General features: G+C 52.7%; 1 protein-coding gene across 1 annotated transcript; it reads right to left on the bottom strand.

The window, feature by feature from the left end:
* Nucleotides 1-282: 282 nt before the first annotated feature.
* LGI2 (leucine rich repeat LGI family member 2) lies at nucleotides 283-27,977 on the bottom strand. The gene is made up of 8 exons (XM_062213231.1): nucleotides 27,766-27,977; nucleotides 25,817-25,888; nucleotides 23,600-23,671; nucleotides 21,162-21,233; nucleotides 15,896-15,967; nucleotides 14,711-14,880; nucleotides 9,202-9,366; nucleotides 283-1,486 (listed from the first exon to the last, which is right to left on the bottom strand). Exons 1-8 carry the CDS (start codon nucleotides 27,975-27,977, stop codon nucleotides 669-671), a joined length of 1,653 nt encoding a protein of 550 aa, XP_062069215.1. The 3' UTR covers nucleotides 283-668.

The following is a 27,977-nucleotide window of genomic DNA, read 5'->3' as shown; positions in this document are numbered from 1 at the left end:
CCGCGACAGGTAGCCACAGGAGCCGAGGGCAGAGCCGACGTTCTGCTCCTAAGGAGGGAACACCGGGCCCTGCCTGCAGCAAGGTAGGAAGTCTCAAAGCATCAGTGCAGAGGGCCACACGGCTGCAGACCCCTCAGCAGCGCATCCTGGCCGCTAGGACTGCGGCTCCGAGTCTTAACAAAGCAACCGCTAGGGGTGCGTCTTTGCTTTTTATTTCATTACAAGAGCTGCCCCATCGTCCCCACTTTTCTCCTTCTAATGAAAAAGTGAGAGAGAGAGAGAGAGAGAGAGAGAGGAGGGGGGAGAGAGAGAGGAGGGGGAGAGAGAGAAAGAGAGGAGGGGGAGAGAGAGAGGAGGGGGAGAGAAAAGCAACACATTACTTTTCTAAATGGTAAGAGTAAATGCTGGATTCTTTTTCTCAGAAATCACAGGCGTTACGAGGTCTTTGTAAATGGTAGAATGGCCACGTCATGCAGTTAGCCAACAGGAGTGATCCCTGATTAAAACGTGAGTCCTAAACGTTTGAAAACTTCTAACTACTGCCCCAGTGCAGTTTGAGCTTCAGCGCTCTGTGCCTGGCTTTTGTTTTGTATTTTATCTCGAACTCCTCGGGCTTCTCTTCCGGGAGAGCTAACTCTACGTGTCCTTCGGATCCCCCAGCCACACCCTCACAAGCTCAAGTCGACGATGATGTGTTCAAAAATCTTTGTCTTCCCTTTGAAACTGGACGCAAAAAAGAAATCTCTCCTGTCGGTGGACACGGCCGTGAAGGAGCGGGGCGCCTGCACGTAGATCTCCTTGAACTTTTTGAAGAGCTGCTTCTCCTTATCCCACTGGTATATCTGGGAGAAGGTGTAGTCACTGCCCAGGGCCAGGTAGTGATTCTCTTTAAAAGAAAAAGGCTGCAGCGTCATGGCCCCTCGGGACGGGAGCGCCTGGATCTCCACGAACTGCTTACTGTTCCACTTCATGACCCTGGAGTCCCCGATGAAGCGCGTGAGGGACAGGTAGAGGGCGTTCTGCATGCGGAAGCTCTTCACGGCCAGCACGTCCTCCATGTGCGGGATGTCGCTGTGCGGGACGAACTTCTTGGAGCTCTTGTTCCACTGCAGGATGATGGGGACCTGGGAACGGCTGGACAGGATGAGGTGCGACTTCCCGTCGATGTCCACAAACTCGGCGTCCGTGTCGCGGAACCACTCGTGCAGAGACTGGTAAGAGTAGAAGCCCTTGCTGTTCCATTTGTAGACGGTGGAGAGCCCCGCCTTGGAGCTGTCGGCGATGATGAAGAACGTCTCGTCTTCGATCTGGAACAGCTCGATGTCGTTGGGCTTGGAGATGCGCGAGACTTCAATGTCCTGGAATTTCACGAACTTGGTCCAGCTCTCGTCGTATCTGTAGATGTGAGAGCCGCCGAAGAGCTGGGCCACCACCACGAAGACCTGGTCGTCGATGAGGATGGCCTTACAGCCCACGATCGACTGGCCTGTGTGCGAGAGAGAGGAGAAGGTGTTAGTGCGGCTGCAGCTCCAAGTGCACCCACCTCCTTGGGCCGCCGGAGCCTCCCCAGACACCGAATCTGCTCCTGCCCTGACCTTGAACTTCCCAGCCTGCAGAACCCTGTGGAATAACTTCCTGCTGCGTGTAGCCACCCAGTGATGGCACTCTGTGACCACAGCTCTCACAGACCAAGACGCACCATGCCCCGCATCTTTACCCACACAGACAAAAGGCGATACATCAGTAAGCACAAACGGGATTTTGACATACAGGGGTCATCATTCAGCCTTCAACAGGAAGGCAGTTCTGACATGCTTACAGCACGGACGGACCATGGGGACACCACGCTAAAGGCAACAAGCCAGTCACAAGAAGACAGATACTGAGTGACTCTGCTTATATGAGAAGAATCCGGGAGAATCAAGTTCCCAGAGCCAGAAAGGAAAGGGCTGGTTGCCCGAGGCTGGAGGCCGTGGGGTATGAGGAGCTCTTGTTTACTGGATCCAGTGTTTCAGATGACAAGAGTTCTGGAGACAGACACCCCTGAGACAGACACCCCTGAGCTGTATACTCAAGAACAGGTAGGATGGTGGATTTTACGTGGATTTAATCACAATGTCAAACTTTTTTTTTTCAAAGACTTATTTATTTTTTACTTGAGAGTCAGAGTCGCACATAGAGAGGAGAAGGCAGAGAGAGAGAGAGAGAGAGAGAGAGAGGTCTTCCATCCTCTAGTTCACTCCCCAATTGGCCGCAACGGCTGGAGCTGTGCTGATCCGAAGCCAGGAGCCAGAAGCTTCTTGGTCTCCCACGCGGATGCAAGGGCTCAAGGACTTGGGCCCTCTTCTACTGCTTTTGCAGGCCATAGCAGAGAGCTGGATCGGAACTAGAACCGGCGCCCATATGGGATGCCGGCGCTTCAGGCCAGGGCGTTAACCCTCTGCGCCACAGCGCCAGCCCCTCAAATTTCTTTTCAATGTCTTTTTAAAGCATGCCTCCTAGGGCATTGGCATTGTGGCGCAATGGGTTAAGCCTCTGCCTGCAACACCAGCATCCCACATTGGAGCACGGGTTCAAGTCCTGGTTGCTCCACTTCCAATCCAGCTCCCTGCTAGTGCACCTGGGAAGGCAACAGAAGATGGCCCAAGTGCTTGGGCTCCTGCTGCCCATGTGGGAGACTTGGATGGAGTTCCAGGCTTCTGGCTTCAGAGCAAACCAGTGGATGGGAGATTTCTCTCTCTTTCTCTCTCTCTCTCTCTCTCTCTCCCTCCCTCCCTCTCACTCTTTGTTACTCTTTCACATTTTAAAAACTCTGTGATCAGAATATGCCTCCATAGGGACAGGGTTTGTGAGGTCTTCAGGGTTTCAGCAGTCTCAAGAGACCAGCACACACTTCGGGAAATTCACTGACTCGCAAAATGAACCGTCTTCATGTTATTTTTTTAAAATGGATGTTAATTAGTTTGATTGAGTCATCCCACAAGTATACTTATTTCAGAACAACATGTTGTACATGGTAAGTCATTTGATTTTTATTTATCAATCAAAAATTAATTTTAAAAAATATGACCCTAAAAAAAGACAGTCTCTGGCTCCACAGGACAGAAGGAGGCAGTTCAAGGAGCTTCGTCTGGGAAGTAAAGAAGGGGAAAGGAATCAGTTCTTAAAGGCACAAGGGTCAGGGATTTGGCAGAGCAGGGAAAACACCCCTTGGGATGCCTGAATCCCACATCGGAGCGCCTGGGTTCCAGTCTTGGCTCCACTCCCAATCCTAGCTTCCGGCTAACATGCACCCTAGCAAGCAGCAGGTGATGGCTCAAGTCCTGCGGTCCCTGCCACCCACACGGCCCAGCCCACGCATGTGGGAGTGAAACGCTGGGTGGAAAGTCTGTCTGTCTCTATGTTTTTCAAGTAAAAGAAAAACCTAAGGAAATAAATAAATAAGGAAATAAATGTCAAGAGAATAAGAAACCGCAGAGCCACAGGAAGGAAGAAGAGTGTGGATGAGTCTACAGCAGGTAGCCTGAGCTCCACACTCCACCTTGAGCCCTGCGCAGTCTCTGACCCTGTGCCAGGTAACACAAAATGAGACTGATGCGCTTACAGGGGGACCGCAAGACCCATGTCACAAGTCAAGACCCAGGTCACAAGTCACAGTGGCTGTCCTCAGTGCAGAGCACAGGTGGTTAATAATTAGTAGCTACCATTATGCGACAATTGAGGCGATTGTCTTGAAAATCCAAAGCCCTGGCAGGCACAGCATAAATATCAGTAGAATAACCCAGCTCAGGCGTCACAGCGCCAGAACTGCGCAGGGAAAGGCGACCACGTTCAGCGGTCACTCTCCTCTGTGGGTCACCTCCCACACCATACCCAGGCCAGCCTGCAAACAAGGGATCACCCATGTCTGAAAGGCTGCAGACCCTTGATCCGGGTCATCCCATTAAAAGTTATTTCTTGCCCTTAATTTCCTAGGTAATTTAAATCAAAGTGGCCGGTGCCACGGCTCAATAGGCTAATCCTCCGCCTAGCGGCGCCGGCACACCAGGTTCTAGTCCCGGTCGGGGCACCGGATTCTGTCCCGGTTGCCCCTCTTCCAGGCCAGCTCTCTGCTGTGGCCCGGGAAGGCAGTGGAGGATGGCCCAAGTGCTTGGGCCCTGCACCCCATGAGAAACCAGGAGAAGCACCTGGCTCCTGGCTTTGGATCAGCGAGATGTGCCGGCCGCAGCGGCCATTGGAGGGTGAACCAACGGCAAAAGGAAGACCTTTCTCTCTGTCTCTCTCTCTCACTCTCCACTCTGCCTGTCAAAAAAAAAAAAAAAAAGTGAACCAGCTCTGTAACTCACAAGGATAATCACCCGATTTCTGTCCTGGGAGTAGAGAGAGAGGCGTTTACTTTTCTCTTTCAGCAGGCAGGGCCTTTGGGAGAATCCAATCCGTTTCTCTTGATTACAGCAGATTCTCGCATTGTTTTTCGAGGATAAAGCAACAGGTGATGGTAATAAGGGGTCAAGCTTATGAAGAAGGACCTGCAAGGCCAGCCATTTCACATGCACTAACTTCTTATCACCCTCCCCCCACTTCACAGAGAAACTTCCAACAGGAGACAGAAGGAGAAGGTGGGCAATCTACACAAAGTCGCAAAGCTAAGGTGTGTGCGGTGGAGCCTGGAATTCAAATCCAGGGCATCTGGCTCCGGTCTACACCCTGCCACCCGAGAGCAGGGGCAGTGTGTAGCCCAGTGGCTAAGATAATGGTGAAGACACCGTATCTCCTATCACGGGACCTGGGTTCAACTCCTGGCTCTGGCTCCTGGCTCCAACTTCCCTGCTAACATGCACCCTTAGAGGCAGCAGGGTCGGCTCAAGTCGTTGGGCTCCTGTCCCTCATGTGGGAGACCTGGATTAAGTTCCAGGTGCCCAGCTGCAGCCTGGCCCAGTCCTGGCCATCGTGGGCATTCAGGGAGTAGATGGGAGGCTATCTCGTCTGTATCTCTCTCTGACTCTCTGCTTCTCAAATAAACAAATTTGTGAAAAAAGCACAAAGATGAAAATAAAACTCACTGTACTGCAAACAAAAAACACTAAGTGGATCTGTTTCCTCTTTGTGCACATATTCATACATGCTTCTTTTAAAAAACTGGGACTTGGGCTATACATACACTTTTTTTTTTTTTTTTTTTGACAGGCAGAGAGTTAGACAGTGAGAGAGAGATAGAGACAGAGAGAAAGGTCTTCCTTTTTCCGTTGGTTCACCCCCCAAGTGGCCGCTACGGCTGGTGCTCTGCACTGATCTGAAGCCAGGAGCCAGGTGCTTCCTCCTGGTCTCCCATGCAAGTGCAGGGCCCAAGGACCTGGGCCATCCTCCACTGTACTCCTGGGCCACAGCAGAGAACTGGACTGGAAGAGGAGCAACTGGGACAGAACCGGCTCCCCAACCAGGACTAGAACCCAGGATGCTGGCGCCACAGACGGAGGATTAGCCTAGTGAGCCGTGGCGCCGGCCATATATACACCTTTTTTTTTTTTTTTTTTTTTTGACAGGCAGAGTGGACAGTGAGAGAGAGAGACAGAGAGAAAGGTCTTCCTTTGCCGTTGGTTCACCCTCCAATGGCCACCGTGGCCAGCGCGCTGTGGCCGGTGCATTGCGCTGATCCGAAGGCAGGAGCCAGGTGCTTCTCCTGGTCTCCCATGCGGGTGCAGAGCCCAAGCACTTGGGCCATCCTCCACTGCACTCCTGGGCCATAGCAGAGAGCTGGCCTGGAAGAGGGGCAACCGGGACAGAATCCGGCGCCCCGACCGGGACTAAAACCCGGTGTGCCGGCGCCGCTAGGTGGAGGATTAGCCTATTGAGCCGCGGCACCAGCCTACATACACTTTTTAAAGTCTAGTTTTTTCCACTGGATCCCTCTGCTGTGGACATTTTCCCATGTAGCTGAGTCTTTCACAGCTTGCTTTTCTGAACACTACACGGCACCCCATTGCATGGATGCACAGCATTTTATCTAACTGATCCCTTCTCATTGGGCACCACAGTTAATTCTAAGTTCTTCATTAGTGCTAAATAACATTTTCTTCAACATACGCTTCAGTAACATGTTTTAAAACCATCTGGCAATGTTCTTAAAAGTAGGAACTGTTGGGGCAAACACTGCGTGTGTTTTTAAGGCTTTGGGGCTCAAGCTACTTTTCCTAGGCTGCATTGATTGCTCCCTGTCCCTGCTCAAGCCACCTGGCCGTGGAGGGCCCCTGTCACCCAGAGGTGGCCTGAGGCCTGCCTGCCCCAGGGGAGGGGCCGTCTAAGAGAGAATTCCTTTCCTAACACCTCTGTCCAGGGAAACACTTCCGGCCTCGGAGCCGTCAGGAGCAGAGCTCATCGTGTGTGTGTGTGTGTGTGTGTGTGTGAAGGCAGGAAGGGGAATTACAAGTTGGAACGGATTGGTCGTGCAGAAATCAAGAGGCCAAGCAAAGGAAGCAAAAATGGACGAGCTGAACAGAGAGAACAAGAGGAGAAGGTGGCACAGACCTCAGCATGAGCATGACCATGGGCTTCTCCCTCCCCCTTGGAGACAGACGGGCAGCTGGAGCTGTCCCTGGCACGCCACGGTCAGCAGGAGGAAGCAGGTGCCCCTCTGGCTCCGCGGAGCCCCAGGCTTGCTGGGCTTGGGCTGAGAAAACCCTGCCCCATCCTCCTGACTCTGGAGTCACTCCATGGCCAAACAAGATGTCCAGCGAGGCAGGCTGGCCAGCGCAGGGCAGCCCATCCAGGCTCACCGCGCTCCCGTGCAGAGCCAGTGTGGTTCCCCGGGACGCCCTGTGTGTGTGTGTATGTGTGTGTGTGAGAGTGCACGCGGGCTTTCCCTCACACCTCACTGCGCCCAGCCAGCGAGGAGCAGCCACATTCCTCCCTCCGCCGGGCAGTCCACCTTCTCTGCCACCGCCCTGCCTCCCCCAGGCGGTCTCTCCCCTCCCCTGCACCCTTGTGCTTGTGAAAGTCACCGGACGGTCCTAACCGAAGCCAAAAAGCTAGTGTCTGCTGGGAAAGAGAGCGAGTTGTTCCTACGTGTTCTCCCTCTGGTAAAGCTAACAGCTGGGGAGGATTTCACAGGCCAGGCCCTGGGCTGTTCATATCAGCCCCACGAAATCCTGAGCACATTCCTCTGTGTCCAATACCGTGCTGATCCCTGTCCACGGATGAAATGGAAACTTAGCGAAGTCCCACTTACAGATGAAGGAGACCCATATAAATGAAGTAACTTGGCCCAAGTCACCAGCTGGTAAGAGCTGGAGCCAGAGACTCCCTGACAGGCTGGGCATTGGAGCGCCTAGGTGGAACCATCACACCGTTGGGTCTGATTTCTTGTGCTTGGCTGGGACAAGAGGGTCCAGGCGGGCTGCATGGAGGAGCTCCCCAGCTCCCAGAAGCCTCAGATACAGAGACCAAAGGGCTGGGGACTTCCTGGACACCAGCAAGATCCAGCTAGGGCTCCGGCCCTGGCCACCTGTACTCCACCCACACTGACTGCGTCCTACCCAGCACCTCTGCCACCTGCCCCTGGCTCCCTTGCTCACGCCGCTCCAGCACCCCTGCTGGTCCTCAGACAGGGAAGCTGGGGATCTCCAGTGAAATAAACCAGTGTCGTTGGCCAGCGCTGTGGCTCAATAGGCTAATCCTCCGCCTTGCGGCGCCGGCACACCGGGTTCTAGTCCCAGTTGGGGCGCCGGATTCTATCCCGGTTGCCCCTCTTCCAGGCCAGCTCTCTGCTATGGCCCGGGAAGGCAGTGGAGGATGGCCAAGTGCTTGGGCCCTGCACCCGCATGGGAGACCAGGAGAAGCACCTGGCTCCTGGCTTCGGATCAGCACGATGCGCTGGCCGTGGCAGCCATTGGAGGGTGAACGGTCATTGGAGGGTGAACCAATGGCAAGAAGGAAGACCTTTCTCTCTCTGTCTCTCTCACTATCCACTCTGCCTGTCAAAAAAAAAAAAAAAAAAGAAAAGAAAAGAAATAAACCAGTTTCGGCTCCTAGCAGGTCACAGCAAAGACAGGGGGCGGGAAGGGCTTGGGGAAGGGAGCAGAGGTACTGAGGCCGGCCCATCTATCCCTCCCCGAAGCACAAGAAACCACCAGGGTGGGGCGGGCCTCTCTCACCACTTTCCCTTTCAGCGTGGATTGGGCTTAGGGTTCTGCAGCTGCAGCCAGCGCCCCAGGCGGGTCCAGCAGAGCCGCTCTGTGCTGGGTCTGCACCCGGGGAGGGCAGCTCAGCACTGGGCGGCCAGCAGCCAGGAGCATCTGAGCCGGCTCTCGGCCCCAAGGGGTGAACACGACCCTCTCCAGTCTCCCTGCCTCCATGCACCTGCTGCTGTGAAGCCCAAACCCTAGGAGCCCGCCCTACCCAGAATTCTCCTAGTGGGGCTTCTGTCTAAGGCTGCTCTTCAGAATCTTGAAAGGAAATTCTCCCACAGGGCGCTAATTAGGCTGGTGTGGCCGCCACTGTTTACAAACTCGGGGTTATTATCAGAGTGTACTTGGATAAAAGCGAAGTCCTGGTAAGATGATTTCGATTCTGCCCACTTACTGAAAGAGCAAGTCCGCAGTCCATTTTGCGTGATGCTAACACACCAGGAGCCCGTGACAGCATCAGAGGAAGTGTTAACTAAGTCACATCTCAAAGGCCTGCATAGGAAGATCCTTATTCTCATTTCGTGTGCACGTACGAAATGAAAGTGGTGATCGCCAGGACCCAGCGGAGGTGTGGGGGGCACCAGGAACAGGGATGGGGCGTCCGGGACCGTTAGTTAACAGTCGGCTTGGTGAAACTCAAAAGGCATCATCTGACTCCTAGAACTCTGGAGCCGTCTTAGGCTGTTTCAACTACTCAAGACCAAGCGCTTCTTGGTGTGACTTCCGGAAGAGGCGTCCCACTTCTCACCTGCAACCCCTCCCCCCTTCCCCAGAGATCACCAGCAATAAATAAGATCACCTCCAGAGACGCCTCCAGGGTCTGCTTTCACCAACAGGAAAAAACTGGCGAGACGATGATGAGGGTGGGCTGCAGCATATTTCCCCGGCCTAAGAACTTAGACAGCCAAGCCCTCCCCGCCCTCTGCCGCACCCCCACCCCATCCCCGGATGTGATGGAGACAGAAGGCTTCTGCTCTCGCGGGCTTTAGGCCGTGCACCTGCTCACAGCCACACACACCTGTGATGTTGTCGTAGCTGCGGAAATTCATCTCGATGTGATCCCACTCCAGCACCATGCAGTTCTCCATGCCCGGCTGGGCGATGGCCACGAACACGTCGTTCTTGGAGTTGAACGTATCCACCGACACCGACTGGTAGGGCAGGGTCTGGTGAACAACGAAATCTGGGGACAGGGGTTTAAAAGAAGCGCTCATGAGCTCTCGTGGGAACGGTCAAGTCTGTGCTTTTCATCATCAGATCCAAACGGGACGGGGGGCGGGAAGGCCGGGGAGGCCGGGGAGCACCGGGACCATCACAGCACGCTTTGCTCTAGGAGATCCCAGGAGGGGATCTGGCTGGCGCAGGGCGATCTGTCTGACAGCACAGCTCCTGACACAGCTGCCTGTAGATAAACAGCTTCATCAGTGTGGCCAAAGAGCTCAACGCTTTAAACAAATCTGGGGAGACCCGGCTTTCAAAAAAGACAGCATAGCAAGGAAGCTCCCAGAACAACGTTCTTGAAACCTCACAAGTGACCCTGTGACAAAGGGGTGAATTAGTCTGGGAAACACTGCACATCCGGCCTTTGCAGAACAGCCCCTTGTAGGCAGATGCCTGTTTAGTTTGTTGGATGTGCTGCCTCTCACCTGTTAAAACCCCCCAGCCAGGCATCCCCCTGGTGGGAAACAGCGCCACTGCAGGGTCACAATGAGCATTACACTCCCGTTCCACATCCTTACTGCTGCCCCGAGCTACCCTGACTCGCGATGGCAGGGACACACGACTACCAGGCATGCCCTCCGAGGCCAGGAGAGTAGGTGTGGGCATGTGGAGAAATCCAGGGGAGGAAGGAGCGCTTTAAAAAGCACACACTGGGGTGGCCGCTGTGGTGCTGCGGGCTGAGCTGTTGCCTGCGAGCCCAGCATCCCGTATTGGAGGAGGGGTTTGAGTCCCCTGCTGCTCCACTTCTGATCCAGCTCCGGGATGATGGACCTAGGAGAGCAACAGAGGACGCTCCTGCTACCCATGTGGGAGAGCAGGGGGGGTTGAGAGGGGGACGTAGGAGAGAGATGGGGAAGGGCAGGTGAAGGTCAAGTGACAAGAGATTAGGGCTGGGGGGAGGGCAGAGGGAGCCCCCCCCCCCCCGGGAAGAGCACCTGCAGCCACGCCCTGCCCTTGAGACTTGGGGCGATCCTTTCACCTCTGCAGGTCCCAGTTCACTTACGGACCCAGGGCAGTGACACTTCCTCCCCAGCCCGCTTGGCAGAGACAGCTCAGGCCAGGTTGGTGGAAATGCCTGTTACAAGGCTTGGCACACTGACGTGCCGGGAGCCAGGGTCAGGGAGAGGACCCACACCTGTCCTACACCGGCCTGCCTTTGGGGGCGTGTCCATTTGAATGGCAGCTGAGCTAAAGGAGGCAGGAGCTGAGCCACCGCCTGCTTAGGACGGAGCCTCCATGTGCATCCATTTCCTCTCCACGTACTACAGCTCCTACTCACTCAGCCGCCCCCAAAGTGAGGCTCGGTACACGGTGGCCTTTGGAGGTGCCCCTCCCCTTGTTCTGGGGGCACAGAAGGCATTTCCTGCTGGGTGGCTGGCCTCACCCCACAGCTCACTTTGAAGACTGTCGGGGAGGGGGCAGGTGCAGGACTGTCGGGGAGGGGGCAGGTGCAGGCAGGAGAGACAAGCGGGCTGTGTCACAGGCAGTAAAGAGGCTGCCTCTGCAGCCTGACAGGCACGAGGTGACCAAGGGGTGGTGGGGACAGGTGGACAGAGTGGCCTCCACCAAGTGAGAGCAGGGCTCCCAGGTGAGGGGCTGGCTTGGAGGTCAGACAGCCTGGGCTTCTGCCCCCTGCCCTGCCACTTGACCTTGGGCAAGAAAGCTGAGCCTCAGGTTCCTCGTCGGTAAATGACAGTGACTTCTAGATCATAAGGTTGCTGTGCAGACTGGATGGGAGCACGCGTGTGAGGATACAGCAAATGGTGCCTCATCTATGGGGACTGCTCCATCATTTTGCAGCTGCAACAATGACAGGAATGTTACCTGCTTAATGGCTTAGGAAAGAGTCCGGATGGCTGCTAGCTCACCCCTGCACCCCAAAATAACAAAGCTGGGGAACAGAACAAAGTGACCCTCTGTTCAGCCGGGCTGGCACTGGCAGAACTGGGGGAGAAGCGGGAAACCACTGCTGACTGCGCAGGTTTGGCTGCCGGTGAGCGGGGCAGCAGGCTCCTTTTTCCAGACGTACGAGGGACTTGGGGAACACGGTGTGGGCCGCCCATCACAGCCGAGAAGCCGGCAAACCTCTCCATCCGCGCTCCTCTAGCCCAGGTCTGCCAAAGGCTCTCACCGCCCCCGTGACGCCCATAACTCACTCCTCTCCTGGTTCCTGCTCGGCTCCCAGCCGTGCTTTTAATTCTCAGAAACCCGAGCGCTTGCTTACCAGCTGCAGGCTGTTTAAAGCGCAGAACCCAAAGTTTCCGTTTATACTGAACAAGAGTTGCCGGAACAGAAAGCATTTTACGAATCTTGCCTTTCCTGGTCCCCTTTGAATGGACTTCCTGCAAACAGTGGTTTCATAATATTTTCTACGCACTGACCATCGGGCATAACACAGACTGCCCAAATCATTTGCATTGCAAATCTTATTCTAAATAGGAGACTCTACCCCAAACCCCTCCCCCAGAAAGGAAGCCCCCAAGCCCCTCTCCCCAGAAAGGAAGTGGTCAAAGAGGAAGAAGAGGAAGAGAAGAAACAGGTGCACCTGTGTAGCTTGGGTGTGTCTGGAGGAACCTGGTACTTTCTCTCACCTCCATGTCCATTTACCTTTCACAAATGGAAAAGGCACACGCACTGCAGAGAAATCTCAAGAAACACACGTATGGATCAATTTCCTAATGCTAAAATATGAGCGGCACGCTCTGCCCAAGGAGCCGCCACTTCCATCCGCACTGGATTAAGTTCATGATGTCAGTGGGACTGTGACAATTCAGGCCTGTCTCCCACTGGAATCAACAGATTTTTTTTTTTTTTTGCCTAGCTATTTATAGCACTTGCAGAAAATAAATTATACATGATGCCTAGCCTATCGGGAGGGAAACTGCACATTAATGCATTATTTCTCTTCGCGTTTTCATCAGCTCTGAAATAGGGACGCTAACAGGACAATTAGGATGCAGGATTCACTCCCTCTGAGGGACGCAGGGAATTATCTGCCTAACACGGGGAATCATCGGTAAGTAACAGGGATTTCTGAGGTGGCTAAAAATAGACAGAAAGGGGAGGGTTATGGCACAACCGTGATTAATCTAAAGAGTTGCAATAGCCCAGCGGTGGCTGTGTGGTGTTAATTACACGCCTTTGCCAGGCAGCAGAATGGAAACAGGACTGGTGCCTTCCCCTGTCTGGGAAAACAGCTCCACTGAAGGTATGTGGACTCCTTTCCTGCAGATCCGAGCTGCGAGCTGCGAGGGAAGCATCACCCTGGGGAAGGTGCTTCTCGCCAAACCGGTAGTAAGAGCTGTGCACCAGAGAACAAAGCCCGATGGGAGCCCAATACGCTACGGCTAAGACAAGAGGGGGCTTCCAAACATTCATGGAAAACCAGAATTAAAAGGTAAGTTTAGCTCAGTGCAAAAATTTTGGAAATCCATGCATCATTTTTCCATCAGCCCGTTTTCCATCAGCTTTTCGATGGCCCTCGCGTCCGTGGCGGTGGGCGGAGTTTCAGTGTCTGTCCCTCGCGTCCGTGGCGGTGGGCGGAGTTTCAGTGTCTGTCCCTGTGTTGGTCCTGATGGAAGTAACTGAACATTTGCTGATTTGTCGACGTGTCTTAAAGGGATAAAACAACAGCTAAGACGGAGTCGTCATCTCCCTCCGGCCAGAAAGCCTCGTGCCGACTTTCCCAACTGCAGCGCGAAGTCTTCAAGGAAGGAAGATTTACCTAGGACAAAAAGGTCCTCAAACCTGGTAGGGGGCTCCAGCTGCTCCCTCACCACCTCGAGATCCCAGATTTAGGTCCTGACTGGTTCCAGGACCTGCTCACCTCACTTCCCAAGCCACGCCCTTTCCAATGACAATTCTCCAAGCTGGGTCAATTTTTTAACCAAACTCAGGGCCCTCCGGCCAGAAATCATGTTCTCTGCTATCAATTTCTCCTTATTCCCAAGGCCCTCGGTAGCCTACGTCAGTCCTCTCAAAACCTGGCAAAGCTGGCATACACAATGGCCAAGTATGAACAGAGCCATGGGAAAGATGCTAACTTTTTGTTGAGGTTTAGAGAACTCTCTAGAATAATTGGAAAAGAGGAGGAAAGGAGCTCCAGCGAGCTTTGGTTTGGCACTTCCCACCTAGGGCCTTGAATGCCATTTTTTGGGGGGTGCAAGCACTGGTGAGGATGGCTTCTGCACTGGTCCTGCGATACAATAGCTAACCTTCCAGCAGTCGCACGGGCTAAAAGGCACCTGCCTATCACACAGCCGAACAAACCCTGCCTGGCGAGGCAAGAAGGGGCGTTCCCTGCAGTTTCAGCTTGGCTATCAACGAAGAGCAACACTTGGAGGACCCCGGGTTTACAAAGATACCCAGAAGGAATTTTTACTTGGCAAGCTTTTCCTTTTGTTTTTGGAGAGCGGCTGGTCTTAGTGTGCTGTTGTGCTCCGGAACTATGTGCTGTGTTCTCACTCTGCTCGCTTCTCCTGACATGCCTCCATCCTTTGTGGACGTCACCTCTCAGCCTGGACATCCGGTTTTATAAACAGCTGGTAAGCCGGGTTCCTGCTGTGGACGGATCCTCTCGCCCTCCACATCTGGCTGTAGAAGCCGTGGAGCTGCCGCCGAAACCTTCTGAATGGAGACACTCACCTGCTTGCTGCACACCGTGACAGTGCAGGAGTTAGGATTTTAATTTTGTCTTAGAACCTGGAAACTCTAAACAAACTCTGAAGCAGACCGTGATAACCAAGCTTGTACTTTCTTTACATTTTTCCTCTAATGTGAGTTTTTTCTTTGTTCTTGACAGTGAGTTGTTAATTAATAGTTTCTACTTTGCCATTGGTTATAATTGACCCAGCTATGTCTTTTTACATGGAAATATGAAAGTATGGTAGAGATTCAAAAGCCTGGCATTTATCAGTTAAACTTCTGATAAACTTGATCTTACTGATGGAGAAAACAGGGCCAACACCATCTTTTATGCCTTCTGCCCGGTTTTCCAGAAAACCTACACTGCTGAAAACATGTTCCTATGCCGAACTCACCAGTTTATACTTTCACTTTAAAAAGAAAAAAAAAAACCTTCAGAAAAATTTGAATTTTCTAAAGAATCAAAATTAAAGCCAGCATCAGTGACAAAAGTCATTGCCAGTGGATGAGTTGGTTTCTGCACCACATTGATCGATTTCTTTCACACTGCATAAGCCTTGCCTAAAATAACCTGGATAGGAAGCACCTCGGATCACGGCTGACATGCCAAAAGAAAGGCAGGGGCCAGGCTCTGCACGTGTTGGCTGGCCAGGAGCTCCTACCTGTGGTTGTGCACTCGTAGTCAAAGCTGGCCACGTCATTGAGCTTCTTCTCCTGGTACTCGGGTGGGCCGAGGCACAGCACGTCGGAGACGGTGGAATTGGTCATCTTCAGCCACAGGTACAACCACTTGGCTTTGCAGTCACATTCGAATTTATTACCCCGTAAATCTCTGAGAACAAAACCCGAGGACAGGCATAAAGAAAGGAAGAGACGCACCTGCCGTGCTTTCGGTAGTGATACAAAAATCTCCAAATTGTTGACATGCTGATATACTGAAAATGGAATTTTAAAAGACTGGCACTTCAGGCATCTGAGTCCTTGTGCTTATCACTGCTTCACTGTGCGTTCCTCAGTGCCCAGGGTTTAACCCCTGGAACACAGAGACGACACAGCACTGTCTCTCCACCCCTCTTGAAACCGTCACCATGCCACGGTGGACATGGGGAAGGGAAGAACATCTCCCAACACAGGGTCTCATAAACAAAAGCAGGACACTGGGGCCGGTGTTGTGGTGCAGGGAGCCAAGCTGTCCTCTCCAACATAGGCATCCCTTACTGGAGCACGGGTTCGAGAGCTGGCTGTACCACTTCGGATCCAGCTATCTGCTAATGCACCTGGAAAAGCAACCGAAGACATCCCAAGTACTTGGCTCCTGCCACCCATGTGGGAGATCCAGATGGAGCTCCAGGCTCCTGGCGTCAGCCTGGCCCAGCAATGGTTGTTGAGCCAATGGATGGAAGATCTCTCTCTCTCTCTCTCTCTCTCTCTTCCCTCTTTATTTGTAACTGCCTTTCAAATAAATGAATAACTCTTTTTATAAATTGCAGGACATTGTAGGAAGACAGTTTCTACAAGCACAACTGAGACCTGAAGATCTTATTAAACTCAGCCCAGTAGCATGTAACAAACACTAGACAAGTGAGGAGATGGATATGCTGCTTTGGAAACAGGGGAATCTTCCATCCAGCAAGTCAAACTTGACGTTGGCTTAACAGTGCACAGCATATTACAAAATGGCAAAAGCTAACACAATACCAACTTCTACGCTGTTAACCAGTGTAGAAGAAGTGCGCTACTTTGCTGCATTTTGGCTATGCAATGCAGCAAAGGGAGAGAGGGAATTGAAAGATGTGATTAGCTGGGGTACAACGACAAATGCACGTGAACTTCATTTCATTACTTACAGTTCAATCAGAGAATCCAACTCACTGAAGACATCCCTCGGAAGGGCTCTGATGTGGTTATTGGCCAAAGAACTAGAACCAGAAAGTCACATTTTACTGTGGTTATTATCCTGAAGGCCCTCTCACTGTCACATCCTTTCAATAAAGCTAATGATTTACAAGAGAGCTCTTAACCTCCTGACGGCAACACGGTTCCATTTCTGGCTTTGGTCATCAATACTGAAATAAAGAAATGAGTTTAGTTACACAAAGATCAGCTTGTAGATGCCGCCTGACGGTGTAAGGTTTCTTTGTTGTCATTGTTCGGGCTGCACCTAGTAAGTTCTGTATGCACACTCCTTAAGCCTCCGATGGATGGCTCTCCGTGTTTCCTAGGAGCCAAAGTCCCTCTGATAGTAAGCAAAGCCCTGACCTCTGCATGGCTCCCTTCTCTACTCTGTTGAGCGCACCACACATTCTAATCATTTGCTTGGTTTTATTGTCCGTGCAGCCTCCCAGTACATAAGCAACAGGAGGACAGACAGCATTGTCTGTTTGTCCATGGTTGTACTCTCAGCTCCCAGACGAGGGCCCAACACACAAGAGGTGCCCAGTAAACCTTTGCTGAATGAGTTAAGCACCGAAGTTGGAAGATGTATGGTCTGCTCCCAAGAAGCTTCCTAAAGGGGTAGCTAGGGGAACTGTGACTCTAAGAAAGGACTCAGTAAATGCTCTTTTCCATAAAGACACTCAGCTCTAACCCCTTGGGATAATGTAATAAAATTCCAATAAGCCCCGTGAATGTTTAGGGAGTGACTGTGATCAATTTCATTTTCTCATGAACAAAGGTTGACCCGAGGCCATGTTGCATTTTTGCTCTGAGTGCTGAGCCTCTAAGACGGTCCCCGCTCCCCCTCCAGGAAACAGACGGAAGGAATGGCATCACCGCTCTCTCCGCTGATGCAGGGCTTGGCCTGTCACCATCCCGCTGAAGACGAGTGTCCACGGGGAAGGACTGCGGATGGAGACACCCCACGCAGCCACGCTCTGCTGGAAGCCAGGAAACTGATGCCTCCTTGAGTTTCTTGTACACATACAAACACCAGGACTTACGCGTGGTCAACACAGAGGCGATTCAGCACCGTGGTAACCCAGCCCAAGAAGATGAACTAGAGAAATGGTGGTGCTCCACCTTGGAGGCAGTTAGCTGGGCACAGCAGGAGCTTGTGTGCCCATTTTTAATCGAAATATCCTTGCTTCACAATACCAACTGAACCGCCCTTTCCTATCTAAGTAATCACAGGCGGATTAAAATTCAATTTCACATGCTGTTTTACCTTTCTTTCCTAAATGGTTTATTTGCACATGTTTACATGTGTTGGAAAATAGGCTGAATAAGTAATCAGACTGAATACAGGCTGGAAGTAGCCTTTTGAAATTTCAAAAAGTGTTGTGATTTGATTCTGGTGGATGGTCACTTCTGAAAAAAGCAAAACAGAAAAATATCTTCGCTGCTTTCAGCCAATTAAAGATGAATTATTTTGTTGAAAATTTCAGCTAATTGAAAGCCATTGTAGCAAAGTGATAGGAACATTCTGGACCGGCTAACGCCAAGCGAAGCAGAATGTTAAGCTGTTAAGCGATCGCTCCAGGCATTCACCCTGGATGTCAGAAAGCAGAACAATGCAGCCGCTTGTCCGGCCACTCCCACTGAGCGCCCAAGTCTCCCTTTCACGTCAGTGTGTCTGCAGATTCATGCACTCCCTCCTTTTCCAAAACTATTTAGCAGTTCCTGTGCTTTGGGGTCGGAGGACCAGCGGAAAACAATGTGCTAGGCTTTAGTTACAGACCGGCCCAGCTCCATCAACACTCTGCAACCTGATCCGTGTTTCTTTACCTCCCAGTGTGAGTCTGGGAGGTTGGGAAAGTTCAGCGCAGCTCAACCTCAGCTACTTAAACAAATTCCAGAGAGGGGCTTCCTGGAGCCCACATAGACTCGGGAGAGCCGCAATCTTCTCCCACGGCTGGGAAACCTTTTCTCTGCATATTTATAGCATCATACAAAATTATCAGCTCAAGAATTAGCCTCGGGGACTGGTACCGTGGCGCACTAGGTTAATCCTCCACTTGTGGTGCCCGCATCCCATATGGGCACCGGTTCAAGTCCCGGCTGCCCATCTTCTGACCCAGCTCTCTGTTATGGCCTGGGGAAAGCAGTGGAGGATGGCCCAAGTCCTTGGACCCTGTACCCGCGTGGGAGATCTGAAAGAAGCTCCTGGCTCCTGGCTTCGGATCAGTGCAGCTCTGACTGTTACAGTCATTTGGGAAGTGAACCAGTGAATAGAAGACCTTTCTCTCTGTCTCTCCCTCTCACTGTAACTCGACCTCTCAAATTATATATATACATATATATATATATATATATATATATTAGCCTGCTATAGATTTGTTGAATTTTGAGTCCTGTCTGTGGTTACCTTCAGGGGCCTTATATTGTCTGTGGGTTGCACATTCCCCACCCATGGTAGAAGTGTTTTTTTTTTTTTTTAAGATTTATTTATTATTTTGAAAGTCAGAGTTACACAGAGAGAGAAGGAGAGGCAGAGAGAGAGAGAGGTCTTCCATCTGCTGGTTTATTCCCTAACTGGCCGCAATGGCCAGAGTTGCACTGGTCCAAAGCCAGAAGCCAGGAGTTTCTTTCCAGGTCTCCCACAGTGGTGCAGGGGCCCAAGGACCTGGGCCATCTTCTACTGTTTTCCCAGGCCATAGCAGAGAGCTGGATTGGAAGTGGAGCAGCCAGGACTTGAACCCGCACCCATATGGGATGCCGGCACTGCAGGCGCTGGCTTTGCCTGCTAAGCCACAGCACTGGCCCCTGGTAGAGGTTTAAAAACAGGGAGGGAAGAGGACTAGCTGCTTCTTTAAATAATATATTAAATGTTTTAATTACTAAAAATATCTCCTGCCTAAGGCGCTCAACTTTCTAAGTCACCTGATTTGCCCAGAAGCAGAAGACAAATGGGAAAAAAAAAAAAAAAAAAAAAAAAATCAGCTGCTAGGAACCAACTGGTCAACCAGCCAATCCAGAAGTTCTTCTCAGGGTCTTAGCCCTGTGCTAGACCCAGGGCAGAGCGAAGTGAATGGAGGCCCGGCAAGGGTCTTCAACAGGACTGGGGAGATGGAAGCCAAGACCCACACTAGAGCACCAATTAGCGTAGCCAGGACGGACAGTAAGTGCTGTGTGTGTGCAGCCAATAGCAGGCAAGAGAGGGAGAACTCGAGGGCTTCACAGAGGAGACAGACCCTGACCAGGGCTCTGAAAGGAGAGGCACATTCCCAGAGTCCATGGCGCCGGGCTAGGGAAAGGATGGGAGCAGGTGCCTGAGGGTGCACGGAGAGCCTGGCGTTGCGAGGACGTCCAGGGAAATGAGGCTGGAGAGCAGGGGAGGGGCCGGCGGCTTTGACTGCAGGGTGGTGAAGCTTGTTGGGACAAGCCTGGTTCTCGCCCAATGCATCCGACGGGCTCTGGACCCAGGGAGAAAACTCCCTCGGTCCCTCGTGCACTTGGTATGTCACGCAGAGCGGGAGGTGCCTCTTGCACACATGCACACACACTCTTACCCACGAAATACCAAATGCCCACACTTGCACACGCTCACTTAGGCACACACACCCCATGGGCGCAATGCACAACTCTGCCCATGTAAACGCCCAGTACCTGGGCCTTCACACCTTCCTGCTGACACAGGAACCCTAGCCCACTGGGCCCAGCCAGTCACAGGGGCTTTGCTTTAGGTTCACAAACTGCCCAGGGCCTTTGTGCACAACAAAGCCCCTCATTCCGGGGAGCCAGACTGATCGGGCCACAGCTGTTCTTCCCCAGCCATGCACAGCTGTCTTCTGCGAGGACCCTGTTGGGCCACCCATACTGCTGGGACGTGGAGAAAATTGAGACTTCCTAAAGAGCAGAGGAAGGGAACTGAGTTGTGGACAGCACCAGCCACACTTGGCTGCTCTGCCGGGGAGCGTTAACCCCTTACGTACAGTATCCCTTCAAGGTCAGCAAAAGCACCCTCCTGCTAAGGATGAGAAAACCAGGGCCAACAGGAGTGAGTGATGGCCCAGCCATTTGAACCCAAGTCTCTGTGACTCCAAACCCATGGTCCCCACAGCAATGTGAGGATGTGCCAGCTGGAGTCTGACACTGTAGGATGGACCGCGCTGGTCCAGAGGTCCCGGCCTCCCCCACGCCTCACTCATCTCCACAGACTTTAGCTCTGGCCCAGCTTGTACCCGGGACCAAATTCAGAATCAAGTGCTCCCCGGGCCTGCCGACAGACAGACACCTGCCAGCAACGGGACTTGGTACAAAAGGTCATCTCACCAGGTAACAGTCCAGACTGGCCAGGTCAGGGCTACATATGCTGATGGCACTGCCCCCCAACCCCCACTCAAAGCCCTTCAGATTGCCCATTGATTGTCTTTTTAATGCATACAGGCTATGGGAGGAGACCCCAAATGTCTGTCATGCAAATAGGATCAGGTTCCTGGCTGACACATTACTCGAACCAAGATAATGACTACTTTTGCTTTTTCATAAGCGCAGCCACTATTTTAGCCAGTTGGGTAAATTTGCTCAATGTATGTACTCGCCTCATTCTGATATGCCAAGTCAAATCAATTTGTTCAATTTTTTCCCCCAGAAAGCTAATAAGAACCAGAGAGCTTAGCTGAAGAAGCAGATTAATCCAACATAAAAGAAACAGTTATTTACATTCAAATGGGAAGAACCACGAAAACTCTATCCCACTTTGTCTCTATCCTGCTTTGTTCCAATTCGGATCCTCTGTTCATTATGCTCTAATGAGTCACTTGAGCCTTGGTTTCCAAATCTGTAAATTGGGGACTTGCAGATCATCAAGAATGATAAGGAAGAGAAGGCTCAGTGAGCAAGGGGCCCCGTGCCTGGCACCGAATCCTTACAAGACCCTTGTTCACTTCCCATTTCCTCCGTCAGCGACACGGGGCCACATAGCACAGAGTGCACCTTGCTTCACGTGCAGCCACGTGGGCCCCAAGGGCGGCCCTGGATGAAGGAGAAGGTGACAGAGCCAAGTGTGTGCACAGCCGCACGCACCTGCATCCCATGGACAACACAGAAACCTACCGGTCAAGGTGCAAATGAGCTCCCTGCAGGGAAACTTACAACACGGAAATAGGCAAGAGAAAGGCAGCAGGAGGTGTCACTCCACGCTAAAGGACTTGGAGCACTGTGTATAGGACTTACAGGTGAGTCAGGTCGCGGAGGCCACGGAAGGCATTTCTCGAAATGGTCTCTATTTTGTTTCCTTCGATGAACCTAGGGAGGAAAGTAGCATCAAAAAGCTGCATTTTCTCAACTTGACATCTCTACACGATGAGGTTGGCTTCCAGAACAAACTCTACAAGGCCTGCTGAGTTACAGAAGTTGCTCTCTGAGGTCTGGTTGGTGACACTGGATTCCACGTGGGGGCAGGACTCCGGGCAAGCGTGCAGCACGTGAGGACACTGCTCCCAGAAGCAGCACGGACGTCTTCAAATCCACAGTTGGCAATGAGGGTTAAAAAAAAAACAAACTCCTGTACAAAGGCAAGCGATTCTCCTATCTCTGCAGGACTGGAATGCTTCCAGCGCTTTTCCCTACTCAACCCCTCTTCCCTTCCCCAGCGCCTGGCTATCCCTATGTTGTTAATATCATGGTCCCTTGAGGGGCGCCCACTGTTTCACTTCTCCATATTCAAGTTTGTGCTGAGAGAGAGCTCCATTACCCTTGGCTGCCAGCACCGTGGGGTTCATCACGTCCTGTACAGTCTGACCTCCGAGCAATTGGGTGACAAGGCAGGGAAACACCGGAGATGGCCGAGTCGCCAGGGAGTAGGAAGGACAGTGATGTTGAGGAGGGACCACCTTGCTCCCTCTGGGCCACAGCGGCTCAGGACTCGCACAGTGCATCAGGCAATAACAGCACCGGCCAGCTTTAAAGGACATGGACGTTCCACAGCCATTCTCTCTAGGCCATGGACTTGATCTGAGTTCACAGCTCAGCACTAGGTCAAGTGCACAGGAGGCTCTGGGAAGAGAGGGCCCAAGATAGGACATCCCCATAAGCCAGCTTCTCCCTCTTCCACTGGAAAGTATCTGATGGCTGTTTTCAGAAACTCAGGTGTCTGCTCAGGAATGGACTTCAGTATAAACTGAAGCTAACTCCCCCCCAACCCGTGACCTTGACATTAAGGCGAACTGTTCATTAAAAGACCTAACTGGGACAAGCATTGGGCTCAGTGAATAAGACGCCACTTTGGGTGCCCATATTCCCTAATCAGAGCTCCTGGTTCAAGACCTGGCTCTACTTCTGATACCAGTCTGCTGATGGTGTGCGCCCTGGGAGGTAGCAGGTGATGGCTAAGGTAGTTGGGTCCCTGTTACCCACACGGAAGATGCGGGTTAGGTTCTGGGCTCCTGGCTCTAGCCTGGCCCAGCCCTGGCTGTTGTAGGCATTTGCAGGGAGTGAATCGTCTTGGTGGAAGGCCTCTCTCTGTCTGTTTTTGTCTTTTAAGTAAACGTGAAAAAAAAAAAAAAAAAAAAGCAAAACTCAGCTTTGCCTTTGCTGCTCCACCAGCTGCCGTGCTCTGCGAGAGACCGTGGTGGATTTGGCACTGCAATGGCACTGCTCTTTCCATGTCAGGTGGGCCCCCAGAGCACCAAGAGAGGACTCAGACTATGCACACACACTCTGGAGAGAGAGTTCCCCCAGAGACACCTTCCCCCAAGACACAAAACCAGCCACGAGCTTTCTTAGACCGAGGCTTGTGTCTAGAATTCCAATACCTACCTGTTGACCCCCGATAAGAAAGCAGAGACAGGGTTTCAACAATCCTCTGAATGCTAAGTAAGGAAATCCCATCTGATAGCAGGATTAACATGATTACAAAGTGAGCAGGCACAGGCATGAAAGGACTTAAGAGGGAAAAAGACATGAAAGTGAGAAAAGGCAGAAATCAGAACGAGGGTAAGCTCCTTGCTCAGAAAAAACGCTGCACATTTGATAAGGGGAAAATAACCTTTCTTCCCTTTTTTTACAGGAGAAAACGAAAGAAAAATTAGGGGCTGGCACTGTGGCATCACTGGTTAAGTCATTGCCTGTGACACCTGCGACCCATATGAGTGCCAGTGGAGTCCCGGCTGCTCCGCTTCTGACCCAGCTCCCTGCTAATGCTCGTGGAAGAGCAACCGCAGATGGCCCAGGTACCTGGTCCCCTGCCACCCACATGGAGGACTCAGATGGAGTTCCAGGCTCCTGGCTTTGGCCCGGCCCGGCTCCGACCATTGCGGTCGTTTTGGGAGTGAACCAGCAGACAGAAGATTCTCTCCTTCTCTCTCTTGCCATGCCTGATTGGGAGAGGTAAAAATACCCAGCCCGGTGTCCCCGCTGTGCTTACTATGGACAAACTAACTGTCAGCCCAGGATGAGTGGGAACTTGCAGGCCTTTGTTTGCTGGCTCCCCTTTGTCTCCAACTCATCAACAAGGAAACCCTCAAAGGTCAGGGCTGAGAAGGCAAGGGTGTGGGGGTGCTGCCTCCACACCGCCCCCTCCCCGTCCCTGCCCCAGCCCTGGCAGCTGGAGAAGCCAGCCCTTCCACCACCGAGACACCAGGCTCAGCAAGCGGCCACCACGCACAACTCACAGGTATTCCAGATGGAAGAGCCCAGCAAATGCGTCGTCCCGGATGACTGTGAAGGAGTTAGAATTCAGCAATCTGAAAGCAAAAGGGCAGATTTCCAGGCGGAGGTAGAGAACCCGAGTCCCACGGCAAAGCCATTTCGGTTTCTTTTGCTAGTTCCCATCTGTGGGCAAACGTGGGCTCTGCTCAGCCTAAGGACAGCCCATCAGGGCCTCAAGCTGGATCCCGCATGCTACTGATGGCCCCACCGCCAAGGGCACCCCTTTGGCCGGGTTTTCTGGTCAACCCCAAAACTCCACCCACCTCTCCCCTGTTGTCCCAGTGAATAGGACCAGATGGCTATTCGCTGAGAACATCCTGCTGCTAGGCACAACTGAACAGCCAGCAAGTGCTTTGTGATGCAAAAGCAATCATGGAATGAGAGACCTGGAAAAAGACCTATCTATTCTAGGAGAAAGCTGAGCCCAGAGAAGCTAAGTGACTAAAGTCACAAAGCTGGGACCAAAAACATCCTTTCTGCTGTATAATACATCCTCATGCAAAACAATTAAAAAGTTTGCTGCAGGAAACTCCAGAGGCAGGCGTTTGGTGCCGGAGTGAAGACACTGCCTGGGATGTCCACTGTGTCAGACTGCCTGGGTTCCAGTCGCAGCTCTGCTGCCGCTCCCAGCTCTCTGCACCCTGAGAAGCAACAGGTGATGGCCCAGGTAGTGGCGACCCTGCCACCCACATGGGAGATCTGGGTTGAGTTCCTGGCTCTTGACTTTGGCCTGGCCCAGCCCCAGCCATGGCAGGCATCTGAGGAGCGAACAAGCATACAGGAGACCTCTCTCTCTCTCTCTCTCTCTGACTTTCAAGTAATAAATAAATAAATAAGATACAATATATATTTTAAAGAAGAAAGAAATCTTCAGAAGGTTCTTTATCACCAAATAGTTTTCTACTGTATTCATTACAAAGCTTATTAGGCCAAAGCCTATATCATAATCTCTTAGGTCTATTTGTCAAAAGACTACCTAAAATTCCATTTCTGTCTTATAGAAAGTATAGTTTAACAGCATTGCAACTGTTCAGGAAATTCAGATTTTAAAATGTTACCAGCACTCTAAGTAAGCATAGAACACCTCAAGAATGAACATATCCACCCTAAGTTTCATCAGGATGAAGACTGAGCACGTGTATTCCACGTCATGTGTTTCTGTGGCCTGCTGCTTGTTTTAGTTTCAATCTCATTAGACATCTAGGAAACCTATACAGATAAAGAGAATAAGCTACATGCTCACTGCTTTGCCTGTCACTGATTTGCTTCTGGAAACCACTTTCTGGCCATTTCCTCCTTTTAAAAAATATTTATTAATTTGAAAGACAGAGCAACAGATAGAGGGGGAGAGAGAGAGATCTTCCATCAGCTGGTTTATTCCCCAAATGGCAAGAACAGCCAAGGCTGGGTCAGCTCGAAGTCAGGACCCAGGAATTCCATCCTGAGCTCCCAGGTAGGTGGCTGGGGTCGGAGCCCTTGGGCCATCCTCCGCTGGTCTCCATGCACAGTAGCAGGGAGCCGGATCGGTCTCAGAGCGGCGGCAGAGCAGCCCTGGCCTAACCTGCTGTGCCACAATGCCAGTCCCTGGCTATTTCTCCTCATCGGCCATCATAAACGGACCTGGGTTAGAAGGGCCCAGTGGGGGTTCTTCCCATAGAGACCTGGGTGTTGCTCCCCAGGAAAAGCTGGGCTCTGGGACAGAATCCTAGCTCTGTGATGGGCGAAGTACATAAATGCATAACTTTGCTGAGCCCCCACTTCCTCTTGTGTCAAATGGGGAAGGAAAAATACCCTCCATGCACCAAAGTGCAGAGTATCCTGGCTGACTGTGGGCGTGCTCAGGAAACCAGAAATACTCCCATCTCCAGAGTGACTGGGAGATCGGAACAGGGAACTTTTCTTTCCAAGCCTGATGTCTGGGGAACGGTTCAGGCAGGTGAAATTCTAGCCCTAATTCTAAGCAACAGGACTTCCCCAACTGCAGGTCCTTAGTGACGGCATCACCCAAGAAAGCAAGTCCCACACTAAGAGAGGGACGCCTTGTGCACGACACAAAGGGCAGCTTACCACGGAGAGCCAGCTACGCTGTCCTCCTGCAGCTGGGGTACCGAGCAAGGGCCCCCTTTAAAGCACCACATCCCAGGGGCCCCCAGCTTGTAGAGAGAACTTCGCATACTCACAGCAGCTGCAGGGAAGGCAGATGGGAGAACATTCGGTCCTTGATTTCCAAGAAAGTTCCATTGACCAGGCTCCTACAGCACAAGAGGACATAAACGAGGCCTAGGTCTCTTACAGGAAGAGCCAGGCAGCTGGGCAATCGGCCTCTCTCACCACTGGGACTTCCAACCCTGCCTCGTGGGGTGTCCCTGCCTGCAGGTGGGGGCACGAGGGGACTGGGGCCATTTGCGATGAGCTGGATCAATAGGAGCATGGATCAATAGGAGCACTAGTCTGGATATCAGAAACCTTTCTCATCCACCTGGCTCATCTCAGACACCAGCTCAATCCTCCCCTTCCCCCGCCCTGCCCTCCCCCTTCCTTTCCTAACTCCAGGAGGCCCCCAGGCTGAAAACAAAGAATCACTTTACTCTGCCCTTGGTTCTGTTTGCACACAGTTAACCTTGGCAGTGAAGCCCCGAGGTGGGATTAAGCACGCACTTGGGAGCACATCTCAGAGCACTTTCGATTAAATGCACTGTGGAAGCCTTGGGGACAAACTCAGAGACACCTGAACTTGACTGCGCTGTGGGAGGCGGTGCCAGCTGCCAGATCAAATGGTCACCTCGGGGGCGACAGGGATGGCTGGACCACTGCCCCCGGGTCCCTGTCCTTTCTGGCCAAGCACTGCCTCGGCACACGATTTCAGAATTAGAATTATTTCAGTTGACACACAGATCACCTAAGCAGCTACTGGTCCAAGGGATTTCACAAGAACTCTAATTTCTGGAATCCTCCAAGCCACTCGACTTGGCAATAGTAATAAACAGTAAGGACCACCATCACCAGCCAGATTTTTTTTTTCTATAAATGCGAACAGGAACCCCCACCTCCTGGCTCCAGGCCCTTGCCTCTTGCCATGGGTAGAAGGCAAGGGAATGTCACATACAAGGAAAGTGCCCCAAATACAAGCTACGTCACCTTGGGGACTCCCTTCCTCTACAACTGAGTGGACACCCCGACTCTGGCCTGGAATGAGGAGTGAGCTTAGCAGGAGACAAATCGTAGCTCCCCAGCCCCTTCCTTAGCCACTGAGAAGGCTGCCCACTTGGACTGAGGCGCTGCTGAGGTCAAGTTGAAAACCTCTCTTAGCAGCTGGAGAAATAACTTGAAGCCTTTGCTTGTCACTTCCCTGGGTGCTGAGAAGGTAGCTAACATCACTGTGGGGGCACGGGGGGGTGGGGTGGGGCAGGACAGAGAAGCAGGGGACAAGGACAAGAAGCCCTCCTGAACTTAGACCACTTCCAGCTCGTGGCCCTGGGCTGGGCACCCGGAGACCGCCCAGGGCTCTACCAAGCCCCTCCCCCCCAGCCCCCTCTTCCTGGCCACGTGGAGCGGCCCCTCGGTTCCCAGGAGCTGCAGGACCTTAGCCAGGCTCTTTGCAATCTGCAGTTTGGCGAGGTCAGGAGAAGGCCACGGCCTGACCAACCGCCCAGCCCTGAGGTGGGGCAGCGAGGCCTCACCCTGCCAGTCTGCACTCAGTCCAGTCGTGAGCAGCGGCTCCTGTATATGCCCCTGCACACGCGCACACACACACGCACACACACACACACACGGCCCCGCAAACTTTAATACGCCCAGAATCACCCGCGCGGAATCACCGCACGGTCCAGGGCCCCACTCCGGAGACCCTGCCCCCGCGCGGGCCCGGAGTCTGCATTAGCACCAGCTCCTCTAGGTGGGTCGGATGCAGCCGGCCCGCGGGCCACACTCGGAGAAACACACTCACAGGTTCCCAGACTCTGGGGCTCCGGGTCCCTCCATTCCCCCTTCCCTTCCCTCCCCTTCCCCGGGCCAACCCCCACCCACGTCCCGCAGCGCGCCCCTACCCAAGCACCAAGAAGGGAGCTAGGGGTGTGAGGTCGGGGTCGCGCTGCCCCCGCGCCGCCGGGGCGGAAGGGGTGGCACTCACAGGGAGCTGATGTCGCCCGGCACGATCCTGGGCACCCAGGAGGAGCCCACGCAGATAATGGACTCCTTGGTACAGCTGCAAGTGGCGGGGCAGCGCGCCAGCCGCCTCACCTGCGCGCTCCGCGGGATCAGGCACGCGGCGCTCAGCAGCAGCAGCAGCAGCGGCAGCCCCAGCGCCCCGCCGCCGCCGCCGCCGCCTCTCCGCAGCGCCAT

Source organism: Lepus europaeus, chromosome 16 (assembly GCF_033115175.1).
Source record: "Lepus europaeus isolate LE1 chromosome 16, mLepTim1.pri, whole genome shotgun sequence".
Lineage (NCBI taxonomy): Eukaryota > Metazoa > Chordata > Mammalia > Lagomorpha > Leporidae > Lepus > Lepus europaeus.
The sequence above is the reverse complement of the archived record's forward strand: the minus strand, read 5'-3'. Positions and strand labels throughout refer to the sequence as shown.